General features: G+C 37.8%; 1 protein-coding gene across 2 annotated transcripts in view; it reads right to left on the bottom strand.

Moving 5' to 3' along the window:
• The window catches only part of LOC136753305 (calsyntenin-2), a 201,561-nt gene that overhangs the window by 95,406 nt on the left and 92,222 nt on the right, over positions 1–13,933 (bottom strand). For both annotated transcript variants that reach the window (XM_066709290.1, XM_066709291.1), the window contains exon 2: positions 9,695–9,817. In XM_066709290.1, coding sequence (XP_066565387.1) covers positions 9,695–9,817 — 123 coding nt within the window. The remainder of the gene's footprint in view (positions 1–9,694; positions 9,818–13,933) is intronic.

Raw genomic sequence — 13,933 nt, 5'->3', positions numbered from 1 at the left:
GGCTAAGGTTGTTAATCGTTACCTTTTTCCTGTTCATTTTATACCTAACAGGTGAATATGGCCTGAATACAGGGATAGTAAAATATCAATCATCCTGCTCTAGTCTGTGGTCTAATTCACTTGCTATCTTTACAAGCAGAGGTACCTTTCCAGCAGAATGATAAAAAAAATGATGCAATGTTGTGTTGTGTCTGATTCAGCATAATGCACAAATAGCTTATTTTCTTCCTTTAAATACAGCAGGCCCCTTTCACGTTTGCTCTGAAATGATCCTCGTTACCATGGGCAAAGTGTAAGACAAAAAAAAAACAAAAAAACACAGTACTCGGTAACCACAGTACACTACACTCACGTGCAGCACTACTGGCAAGCTGTGATATTTGATTGTGCACTGTGGTATACTGCTCAAGACCATCTACATGAGGTCCCCTTGCCACCAGGTGAGAGACAACTCTCTCTCCATATGAGACGAGCAGTTAGACTTACTACAGTTAAACTCCAGCTGGTGACTGACGTTATAGGTTTCAATTTTTTATTTTACGTTTCATTATACTTCTGTTCTTGCAGATGGAAGAACACAGAGCAGAACCTTAATGTATAGAAGCAACTGTCTTTATACAAAGAGGTGATTGCTGTCTTCTGCACCATGAGTCAGATCAAGTCCCACAACTAACTTTAGATGACTGAGCAAATTGAGAACTTCGATCAGTAACACAGATTCCTGATGGTGTCTGATTAAAATAAAATAAAAATAAAAGAGTAAACTGATGGTCCCAAAGATTCCTATGCTCAGAAGGTTGTAAATACAAGGCATCCCTGCCTACAGATGTTGATAATAATATATAACGAAAATCTATGTAGCTTTACAAAGCACAGAGCCCGGTATTCAATCAAGCAAACAGTGCAAACAACTAATTCATCAATGTAAATTATACCCCCAATTGCACATCAATCCTCAGAGTATTTGCTGACATTTATTTGCTCATCCACACAGTTATTAAATTACACTTCTAACTAATCCAAATGGCAAAGCAATCCACAATTGCCAGGGTTGCTCTTATCAACAGCCACATGGTCATAAATTGGATTTTAATCAAGACCAGGACAAAAGAGAGGGCTTATACAAACAGAAGTAAAATGTGTTTGAATGAAATTAGGACTCTTAAAGGAATGCCAGGCACAAAGAAAAAAGAATTACCCCACCACCTTAAAATGCTGAATTGAAATCACTCACGCTACACTTAGTTGGAGTCGCACTGAAGCACAATAAGCCCATGCCAGGAAGATGCATTTTTGCAACCGTCCATTTACACAAAAAAGGATCATTATTAAATTGAGGGCATTAACCCTCAACAATTAATGAAATTTCAATCAGTTTGAGGAATTCTCAACACCAATCCAACAACACGACAGATCCTGGTTGGCCTCGGAGGGAGGAAAAAAAAAATAATTTGAAGGGAGGGACTACTTTGAAACATTATTCTGCTATCACAGCGCTCGTCCCATGAAATAAGCACAGAAAGGCAATCTTAGCTGAGCGTGTGAATGAGAGACACGCCGTGCAGTGCCAACACGATTGTGTTTATTCGCAGCCCCAGTCTCCCTCTCACCTGTCTGTCTAGATTCACTGCGTTTGTGTGGTCTTGGGATAAAGTGGAATATAACTAATGGATTTCATGTAGATTGGATGGGATGGGGTGGGGTGGGATGTGGGGGCATAGAAATGCATCTGTTTATGGATCGTGGAGTACATAATCGACACTAAGTATAAAATTGTCCATCTAATTCATGAACTTAATTATCTCAGTATATTTCTTAGGCGTGGTGCGCACTGCTGTGTTACAAATCAGAGGGAGGAATCGGTTGGAAACCTCTTCTCCTGAGGGTTGCTGAGATTAGACTGTTATTCCAAAACCGATTTAAGACTGTGTATGGCCGAATTCACTGTCAAACGCTTCCTTCATATAATATATGAAGGAAGATTAACATTCTGTGATTATTTTCTCTTTCTGTGCAATGATTTCAGTGTAATATAAACTATACCTGTAGGCGGGAAAAAAGCATTCTGCCACAGTAAAACAGATACAGCTACCTGGAGTTTACACCACCATTTCATTTGGATACAATACTGCTGTAGGCCATGTGTACATTTTATTAAAGCCTTCAATAGCCAAGTTACAAAAAAGCATCATGTCTACATAAACTAATACCAACTAGAGACACTACATTAACATTTAAAAGAGAAATAAAGGCATGGAAGGCGTAAATAATGTGTGTTGAGATTTGCAGATGAGTGTGTGGTTGACAACATCGCACAAATCTGAATTAAACTGTATTACATTTATTTATTTTAACTACAACGCAGTTAAAGATGTTTTGAGAATGTGATCCTGTTCAGCACAAAAGGGAGAATCCATTAATATTAATATGTGATTGGCATATTATTAAGGCAAATGGATTGTTTTCTAATTTGAATGGGCGCTCATAAACAGGGTTTTCGTTTGCACATTATAGATACAGAGCATGTCAGGCGATATTGACTTTACCATCCCGGCTTAACCGCAAGCGTGATTACACAAAGATATTTACTTTCTTGTGCTCTAATGGCTTCATTAAGATATTTCAGTGATGCAAAATCACATCTTGAGCCTTTTCTGCAAAATGTATCCTTGCGAGGAGTACATGAGCTGGGTTCAAAGTGGTGTTAATTGTGCTCTTTCTGGAATACTGCGTCTCCTGTTTATTTTGGTGCACGGCAATAAATGATTGGGATCTACCACAGCTTGGCTCTGTTTCAACTGAGAAAAGCATCAGGTAAGAAATGGAAACAATTAAACTTGCCACATTCAATAGCTATGGAAATAAATCACGACACTGATGGGTATTCAAGCGCCAAAAAAATAAACAAACAAGCAAAAAATGATAATCTGTCCTTTTACTATGCAGGTCATTATTTTTGCAGAGTGGCCAACTTCTTCATTACATATTCTGTTGCCCAGAATTAAAAATGTAGAGTTAAATTTAGAAGTCAAATTGTTTTTACCCATTAGTATGCTCCATAAATGTAGTAAACAGTCAAATAAATAATTTGACCCTCTAGGATTATTACATCTACCATCTCCCTGAAGCTTGAGAAAGCATGCTTTCGAACACATTGCTGATCATTAACAAAAACAGCTGGATATGTAGGAAGAAAATCCAATTAGCTGAAATATAAATTATACCAACTAAATGTCTTGTAAATTATTATTAAGTAGGCACAATTCAAGCAGTAGATTAATTATCTTCATAGCCGTTATTAACGACCACGAAGACTAAACAATTACAAAAACTATAACCGACTTTAAGCTACTGTAGGTAATACGATATTGAAAATAAATATGTCAAGTGATAGGACGGAATCCATATTGGGGTAAAACAACTTAATGCAGATATAATGATATACCTAGCTTAACAGGTGAGGTGGATGCAAATTAGAGACTTCAAATACATTGTTAACTTTTTCACTTAGCACTGATTTTACCTTCTTCTCTAGACCCACTTCAAAATCCTCATCTGCTATTTATAAAACCTTGTTTCTAATGCAGCACCTTGCAGAGGACAGTTTGTTATTTTGATTGAGTTCTCTGAACGACATACAGTAAGGATGGAGGAATGGAGTACACAGATTGAGAAGGGGAGTGGGGTAAACTTATTTTTAATTTTAAGAAGTGTGTATTCAAATGAGATTCAATATCACAGGAATAAAATAATGTGAATTGCCTTTCTTCCTGACCTGCAAGCTTGTTTTAAAAATCATACTTAAAAACAGTTAATCATAAAACTACGGTGAGACAGAGGCTATGAACCTGTATCTGATCTGGTCCTAATTGCTGCAGCAGGTAACGAGGGCTGGATTAAGTGAGCAGTCTACACTCCCGGTTCACTTGCACGCTTTCGGTGCCGTTAAAGAAGTAATTATAGAAGTGTACATGGTGGTGCATGAGTCACATCTGCCCTAAATGATTACTGGTCTGCACTGGCTAGCTGTATCACATAATAACATTAGGTCTGTGTAGCTGCTGAAACGAAGCCAAGGTGTAATATCGATCTAGGTTTACAATAAACATGCTGCCAAGAACAGAATCCACAGGTTCACTTAATCTTATTTTAACATTTAGCATTGTTTGTGGGACTTAGGGCACTGAACAATAAAATACATAAATACGTCCGACTGTTGGTACGTGACACAGGATGGTCTTTCTAAAGTGAACATTATATATTGGATAAAAGGGGTTATTATAGTGTAAGTTTTAAGATTCCCCCTCTTGCTAAAACACAGTCAGTTTATGTTTTTGTAGACAGATGAAAAAAAAACATATTTCCTGGGGATTGTGAACTAGTTCTCTAGGTGACCCAGTGTGTGGGCTACACAAAAACATATAAGCGCACCAGAGATTCAAAGCACAACAAATGTATACTTGTGTATCACTTGATGATGGACTTCTTTTTTTCTTCTTCTTGTTACTTAAATGCTGCTTTCCAGTTATACGGTCTCCAGTGTAGGTAGATAATAAAAATCAGTACAGACAGACCTTGTCAGATCCAAGTCCTGGGCTACCCAAAACGCATGTACCATGAAAGTGAAACTCTCCCCAAAGACATTACATCTCCTCTTGAAAATTTAAATATCCTGCAAAACCCATCTGCACCTTTTAAGAAATGGCTTGATTTGTTTCCACTGAGAAAGTAGGCACAAGCATTACTGATTAATGTCATTTTAACTCAGAGCACTGATGGAATATAAACTGCATTAAGCTGACAGACTGAAACCAAAGTCCCATAACTTCATTAATATGGTTGCTCAGATCAGTGGAGTGTTTTTTTGTTTCTTTTTGCAGTTTTTAAAATGTAAAACTGAATAGCTGTATCTATTCCAAAAAAAAAAAATGCATTGACTACAAAGGGCAGTTAATGTTCAGTAAATGGAAATGTTCATTTTTTTTTCCATGGACGCTAAAAAATAATAGCATATGACAATTTGACATCAGTTTTGTGTTTGTGTAAGCTGACAAGATTGTTTTAGAACCACAATGAATCACAAGAAACAGACATTAATGAAATTCATTATAATTCATAAGTGGACTATTTTGTAAAAAACAACTAAACTAAAATAAAACCAATGATTCATAAATGTTTCTTGCATGCAGTCAAAAAGTGATAATATGTGACAGCTAAAGATAGAATATTAGAGATGTGATTTAAATGTGACATACATACTTGGGATGAAGGTTTTATCTCAAAGTTATCCCAGCCAGTTATACACAAGGTGGCAATATTCTGTAACACTTTACCGCTAATAAGTCTTACACATTAAGCACATTGTAATAATTCATAATTACACTATTTAGGAGTAACTACAGACTACCGACAATGTGAATATACTGTAACTAGGGACACTTACAGTGAGGGGAAAAAAGTATTTGATCCCCTGCTGATTTTGTACGTTTGCCCACTGACAAAGAATTGATCCGTCTATAATTTTAATGGTAGGTGTATTTTAACAGTGAGAGACAGAATAACAACAAAAAAATCCAGAAAAACGCATTTCAAAAAAGTTATACATTGATTTGCATGTTAATGAAGGAAATAAGTATTTGATCCCCTATCAATCAGCAATATTTCTGGCTCCCAGGTGTCTTTTATACAGGTAACGAACTGAGATTAGGAGCACTCTCTTAAAGGGAGTCCACAGAAGCAATCAATCAATCAAATTCCAAACTCTCCACTATGGCCAAGACCAAAGAGCTGTCCAAGGATGTCAGGGACAAGACTGTAGACCTACACAAGGCTGGAATGGGCTACAAAACCATCGTCAAGCAGCTTGGTGAGAAGGTGACAACAGTTGGTGCGATTATTCGCAAATGGAAGAAACACAAAATAACTGTCAGTCTCCCTCGGTCTGGGGCTCCATGCAAGATCTCACCTCGTGGAGTTACAATGATCATGAGAACGGTCAGGAATCAGCCCAGAACTGCACGGGAGGATCTTGTTAATGATCTCAAGGCAGCTGGGACCATAGTCACCAAGAAAACAATTGGTAGCACACTACGCCATGAAGGACTGAAATCCTGCAGCGCCCGCAAGGTCCCCCTGCCCAAGAAAGCACATGTACAGACCCGTCTGAAGTTTGCCAATGAACATCTGAATGATTCAGAGGAGAACTGGGTGAAAGTGTTGTGTTCAGATGAGATCAAAATCAAGCTCTTTGGCATCAACTCAACTCGCCGTGTTTGGAGGAGGAGGAATGACCCCAAGAACACCATCCCCACCGTCAAACATGGAGGTGGAAACATTATGCTTTGGGGGTGTATTTCTGCTAAGGGGACAGGACAACTGCACCGCATCAAAGGGACGATGGACGGGGCCATGTACCGTCAAATCTTGGGTGAGAACCTCCTTCCCTCAGCCAGGGCATTGAAAATGGGTCGTGGATGAGTATTCCAGCATGGCAATGACCCAAAACACACAGCCAAGGCAACAAAGGAGTGGCTCAAGAAGAAGCACATTAAGGTCCTGGAGTGGCCTAGCCAGTCTCCAGACCTTAATCCCATAGAAAATCTGTGGAGGGAGCTGAAGGTTCGAGTTGCCAAACGTCAGCCTCGAAACCTTAATGACTTGGAGAGGATCTGCAAAGAGGAGTGAGACAAAATCCCTCCTGAGATGTGTGCAAACCTGGTGGCCAACTACAAGAAACGTCTGACCTCTGTGATTGCCAACAAGGGTTTTGCCACCAAGTACTAAGTCGAAGGGGTCAAATACTTATTTCCCTCATTAACATGCAAATCAATTTATAACTTTTTTGAAATGTATTTTATTTTTATTTTTTTGTTGTTATTCTGTCTCTCACTGTTAAAATACAGCTACCATTAAAATTATAGACTGATCATTTCTTTGTCAGTGGGCAAACGTACAAAATCAGCAGGGGATCAAATACTTTTTTCCCTCACTGTATTGTAAAGTGTTGCCTAGTATTCTTGTTCAACCTCCACAGCTTGTATGGGTCATAAGGAATGGAATCGCAGAAGTGAGAGATGTGTACACTCACCTAATAGTACTTTGTTTCTTGATCTATCTATTGTTAAAAAGATCAAATCTGACAATATTTAATTAAACTGAGATTAACATGCTTAATTATGGAACACAACAAAATTAAATGTGAAACTGCTGGAGAACATCTGTCTACTTGACAATAAGCATCTAATAGAGGCTAAAATAAAAGTAAAAAGAACATAACTTATATTTATATCGAGTGAGGAGGGGCAAGAGACAGCTTAAAAAACTCGAAACATGAGACATTTATTACAAATTGCATTTTCACTGAAGATGGAATTCAAGGTAGAGACTGGTTTACATCTCAATTGGCATTTTCTTTTTAGGTTTCTTCTCATCAACGCTTCTAACAAAGAGTCTGATGAGTGACGTCTTCATATGTAAATAGGCTGTTTTAATTAAATGTTTTATATTTACAATCCACACAAAAATTAATTACACTGAGTAAACACAGTCATGGTGAATGCATCTATTTGGGATTTTCAGATAGAAAATGTATGAAAGCATGATTTAAGGTCAACTGAACTGTACTAATCAAGGAGGGGAAAAAAAACATTCCATTTCCTTTCCAGAGTTTAGATGATCTAATGTCTGTTTGTTATATTGCACTCTGAAGCTCTAATTTTAATGATTAATAATTATATAAATAAATAAATTCCAGCTGTCTCCACGCTCCTCACATTCAGCTCGCAGACTTGCATTTCTGTCAATGCCAAATTACATCACACACAGACAGCAAGAAACTCCTGAAAGCGAGACAAAGAGAGTGGTGTTTCAGAGACTCAGTGTGATGTAGCCTTCTAACAGAGCTTCAGCAGAATGGGGATTTATTATTTCATCATTAACATGTATGTCCCAGAATGCAATATAACAATTATGATTTTAATACTCGGAACAGGGAAAAAGCTTTTCATTGATAACTATGTATGCCTTAAATACTGTTTAGGTGACATGTTATTCAAAACAAAGGATGCATTTTCTTCTTTGTATACATGAGATCAATCAAAATCTCTACATTTAGTCTACAAAAGATTCAGTAATACTTAAAACATGTAAAGACCCATAGAACTGTGCGTGTTCCCCTTTAACTGGCTAGGCACAGAAAAGCGTCTTGAGTATTTCTGGCAGAATATTTTCTGTTACACAACCTTCTACTGCAAACATTACCTTTACCAGAACAATACATAAACTGCATTGGGAAGATTAATGCCAAAAGCAATTTTTGTGTAATTGCAACCCAGAGTACAAATTAACAAATTAAACTGCATTTTATGGTCCAAGTCGGAGTCATCCTTTAAAGTAATTTGATTGAGAACTCTAGATACGTAAACACAACATGTGGGTCCCAGCCGAGTTTCATCATTGTGAGAGACGACAATTTATCTTCGGCTCCCTGATTCCGTGTCTGTAGATTTCAGGATGTTCATTGCATTTCCCATCAAAGCAAACAACTATACAAATTGTAAGCACTTACAAATTCTGGGCATTATTCCCAAAGCAATTAATATGGTGCCAAGGTTATGCCAGCTTTTTCTTAAAAGAAAACAAAAGGAATTTATGATGAAACCCCTAGTGAATGACTCAGGGGTTGCATTAAATATCCCAGAAATTATATTTAAGAAATTCAATATTCAGGCTATACAAGGTAGTTTTATTTTTTGTCTCTTTCAAGCTCTGCGGCATTAACAAGTACCTTTACCTTTTACACAAAATATCAGGCAGTGCACATGCATTTGACATTGTTTTCTTATCCAATTATTACATTCCTCCTCCTAAAACATTTCCACAAAACCACAGGAGAAATGTGCATCAGGCTGGTGTGCACACTGACAGACAGCAACCGAGAAAATTTCAGTATTTTATGGCTGTCAGAAAAAAAAAAGATTAATTTCACCCATTTTAATTAATGAGGTGCAAAAGCTACAGTACCTGCATAAAGCTTCAATTCTTGCTTGAAAAGCTTATGTATAATTTTTTTGTGCAGCTAATTACTGAACTGCCTATCGCCCACCTCTATTACTAAGTAAATTATCTTTAACCAATTCCATATGGCTTCACAAAAATTAGCTGAAACGAAGCTTACTTTTCATTTAGAAGACCTTGATTTTACGATGGGAGTTTTTATAAATATAAGCTGCTTCAGCAAGTTCTCAATTTTTAAAGCAGCCACAGAAGAAATGACTTCTAATTATCCCATTGGGGCATGCCAGCATTCCCACCGTGGCCAGCTGCCTGGTTTCTTACCCATCATCTAATGAATGTAACTCTACTTAATTTCCTTTCTCAATTAATTAACAAGGGCGGCCTGCTGTGATTAAATGCATGCATATCCAAGTCGGTGCAAACAAACACTCTAACATGGTGGTTCCATCGTTCAAGGGTGACGCGAGTAGTTATCTTACAAGTGTACCAGGGGATTCCCAGATCTTCAACTCCTTTATAAATGTGGTAAACCAGTCAGGTTTGTGCAACTGACAAACAATGTCCGTCTCCAACAGACATCCAAAACAAAGTTCTTCTTGGTTCCACAGCTGTGATGTCAATGTGGAAGGCAGATCTCTCAGAAGACGGCTTATTAGAGACGGACACTCATAGCCCTTACCTGCAAAAGGGACGGGCGCATCTTTGTCAAGAGCAACGAGGGGAGGGTCCAGCAAGACAGTGTCCGTGTTCTCAGTTATAACTCCGTGGTACGACGTCTCAATCCACGGCTTGTGCTTGTTGACTGCAAAGGAAAGAGGAGAAGGGCTGTCACCAGTCACATATTTGCGGTTTTGCTGATAACAGCGAGGAGTGTGAACATTTCTCATCATAAAATGAACAAAAGGAGGGAGGGGGAAAAAATATTGTCAAAAACAAAGAATTCAATATGCTCACACTCTGTACTGATCAAGAGAAGCATATTATGTGATGTCTTTCGTGAGAAATGAATTAAATCAATAGTGATTTGCTGAAATGTACAGTGATAATGAAATTTTAGCTGAGAAAAGTCTGCAGAGCAGTCTTTGCTTCCCACATAAAATAGGTTTATAAACCATACTTAGAGGTTTACTAGGGGAATCTAATAATCTGGTACAGCTAATCACGTGCATGTGCTCAATCCAAGCATTTTTTTTTCCTTACACAATGCACTAACCATACAAACACAAGTCTGGGGCCTACTGCAGGAATCTCTCACCTGGTTCAACTTCCCACATCAAAGCTGTTGACTGGATCAAATAGACAGTGGGGTTACATGTGATTTTCCTGACTGTAGGCTTGGCAGCTCCTATGCTCCCTAATTGCTTGTCCTATTAAATAAATAAATAAATAAAACCAACAACAACAAAAAACAACCACACACGCAAATCTCACTTATCCCCATCAACTAGCCTGTGCAGTGAAAAATTGCATTTCTGCAAACAATCTTATTTAATTGAAAGGTGAAAACAGTGTGATTCTAATTGTATCATTATTCTCTAGCAGTACTGGAGGTGGGGAAAAAGCCATTTCTAAACTCAAGGGAAGTAAGGGCTTCCAAATGTTCAAAGCGCCCCATCACACATGATCAACAGCACCACTTTTTGGGCAACAAAGCAAATAAAATGTACAGGCACTGGCCCTGAAGTCCTCTTTTGTAGATGCTATAGGAGGTTACTTGAAAATGGACTGAAAATGTTATATCAGAATGCATGGGCTCTGATCTTTCCTGGAAAATAAATCTCCCCTTCTTTACAGAACTGAACAGACACTGAATATTGACTTGAAAAGCAAGATGGCTAGCATGCTGTGACCCCTGGTTAGTTTAACGCATTGAACATAGTGGGAACACCTCCAACGGTGCAGCAATATATTACACAGTATGCCAACCCATGACTCTGAATGCAGGGGCTTCTCAGCTCTTTTAACCACCGTACAGTTTCACAGTGATGTCCCTAATGGCATTTTTAACACCAACATTTAAATCACATCTCCTCTAAAAAGTAATTAAATGGGGAATCCGTCCTTACAGTTTTATGAGTTTTCAGAGCTTAGCAAGTCATATTGACCTATTAATCCAGAGCGGTACAGCCTGTCCTAAAAGATAAACAGATGACTGGTCAACCAGATAATAACCCAGCTGTCGGAGATCCGCAAGCACTTTTTCTTGCCCGGACTTCTGGCGATGCTCTTGGGTGACAACTGAAAAAGAAAACCCACCGATGAGGCCATGGAAGTGTTGGAACAGGTAAAAAAAAAAAAAAAAAAAGGATCAGAAAACCAAAGACATAAACCAGAAGTGAGAGTAAGCTCCACTGGTGAAATACAACCCATTTAATCCTGTTGTGCTATAATGCATTTCTTGGTTATTGGAAAGGAAAATGGTGTTATTTAAGAGGAGAGGACAATCGGAAACTGAAGGGCAACATGGGAAAAGAGTTGAGAACTACCCCACAGGGGAGTAAATAATCTATAGGGTCTGCACTGAATCATCCTCTTGTCTTCCAGACAGGAAAGCAGTACAAGAGACCTTGTCCGCCTTTTATTATAAAACACCTTGGTTGATATGGGGTAGTTCACTGCAAAAGCTAGGCCCATAAAAATGTCTGCACAGCTTGGTTAACAAAATCAACCCAAAAATTGACTAAATTTAATTTATTACCCAAGTAAAATTAAACTAAATGTTTATTCTAGCCAATATGAACATTTTAAGCTAGGCCCATGAAAATGAATGCCTTAGTTTACTGGGTAACTTTAACCCAAGTCCAGACCACAAAGTAATCCTAAATTGATTGGTGAACTTAATTTGTATGCATAATTTATCATAATTACTACAAATAATGCTCTCTAAACAACCTAGAGTACTGTTACAACAGTCCATTTGCTTTATCTTTTTTTAACCATCCAAACCTTCAGTAAATACAGATGGCAATTAAGCTACCAGTCTTTATTCTGAACCGTGATACTGCACTACAGTGTCAAAAGGAGAAACCTTACACTTTACACGATTGGATTACTTTGTGTAACTGTGAATTCTCCTATGCCCTCCCCTGCCTTGGACTTAACTGTATTCTTTCTGCACTTGTTAGCTCTATATACTAGAATATATGCTTATTGTATGTATTTTGTAGGCAGGTGTTGGTGTACAGCACAGCACCTTAATGTTAAGTAAATTTTCCTTAGGCTTGATAAACTTGGGAACCACTGCTCCCCTGTTATCCAAACACACCACAAGGGGCTTCCTGAGAGCCAGCTGTTGTCTGATCTGACCCTTTCAAATCTGCATCTGGGAAAGACCTTTTGATTTATTCCACGGTCTGTTGCTAAAGCAAAATCTTCTCCTCCAGCACAATGCAAGAAACCTGGCTCAACCCCACAGGATCATCAGGACCTGTGGACTGACCAATGTGGATAAGCGGTATTTGAAACCAACCGGGAATGCCATACACCACGGCTTCAGGCAATGCCCTCTTTAATGCATCTTTAATGCATGCTCTTGTGCACCTCAACTGCAGCAAAGTCCCACACACTCTCTTTCATTATATATATATATATATATATATATATATATATATCCACGGTGAAACACTCAATTGAAGGATTATTTCAAATTATTATCACAAAGGTGATTGCCAGGGAAGCACTTAATTCAAAACTACTTTTCCAATTCCCATTTTTTAAATAATAATGAGCTTGGCTAATGCCTTTATGCAAGTTGGATCACATGGGGTTGCCATGAGATAATTACATACATTTTATATAGTGTGAGCCGGCACGCAGGAGGCAGGAGGCAAAAACTGAATGAATAAAAATAGAAATATTTGTATTTAAGCAAACACAAAACAAACCACTAGCACTGAAATAACAAAACAGAACAAGAAACAAAAGTTTACTTTAAAGAGCCTTTAAAATGCAAACTATAAAATAAATGGGACGGTTTATTAAATCTTATAGAATGTGCAATCATGCAACTCTCAATCTGAGTCATTAGTGCATGACATGCATTGTATCTACGATAATAGTGTGACAATTAGGAGGATTATACTTGCATGTAAACTCCACCATAGAGACTGAAATAAAACCACATAAATGTAAAAGGGCTTGGGCCTATGGTTGAATACCAGACATGGTATAGTACATCTCTATTCAAGCTGTAGTAATCTACCGAGGGAGCAATATAAGTTTATTTTGTTATAGGAGGTTAATTGTATATACATGTTAATCATATTGTGGACCTTTTGTTTAGTTTTTATTTAGATTTGAAGTATCATGAGCATTGACATAAACATTAGTTATTTGGTCCACATAATTATCAACCATTAGAAAGGGAACCAGGGTATCATTGTACATTAGTTGACATTAATGGAGGATAATTGAAAATTGTCTTTCCATTAGCACAGTCCACTAGACGTATTTTCACCATCAGCATATAACCAATACAGGAGTAATATTTTATTATCTTAGATTGTTCTCTTAAATTGTTATAAAGCACAATCTTTTCTTCAGATGTTTTGTATTCTACATTTAGCAACTGTCTCATAATAAAAGCATATTTCTGAATTCATTCTGCAGAAGAGATTGAATATTTATATCGACACCGGAAGCATATTGAAATTAAACTGCTTTTAACTACCCCTGTGGATACTTGCACTTTTTCTTTCAATCCAGTTAAAGCAGGAAATAAGCCCAGTGTTTGGGAGTTTTGGCAAAGTCCCAGGCAGAGCTTTTGGCAAAATGATAAGCTTCCTTATGTAGCACTTACAGCAGAAAGAAAACCTTCGACTCTGAGCAAAATCAAACCTCCAGAAGATTAGCGCTCCTGGGGTTACAGGAGCTTATAAACAAAAAGTGCTAGGCCATGACAGAGCCTTTAAATTAGGAA

This window comes from Amia ocellicauda, chromosome 7, assembly GCF_036373705.1.
Source record: "Amia ocellicauda isolate fAmiCal2 chromosome 7, fAmiCal2.hap1, whole genome shotgun sequence".
In the NCBI taxonomy this organism is placed as follows: Eukaryota; Metazoa; Chordata; class Actinopteri; order Amiiformes; family Amiidae; genus Amia; species Amia ocellicauda.
This window is presented reverse-complemented; position numbering and strand designations above follow the sequence as displayed.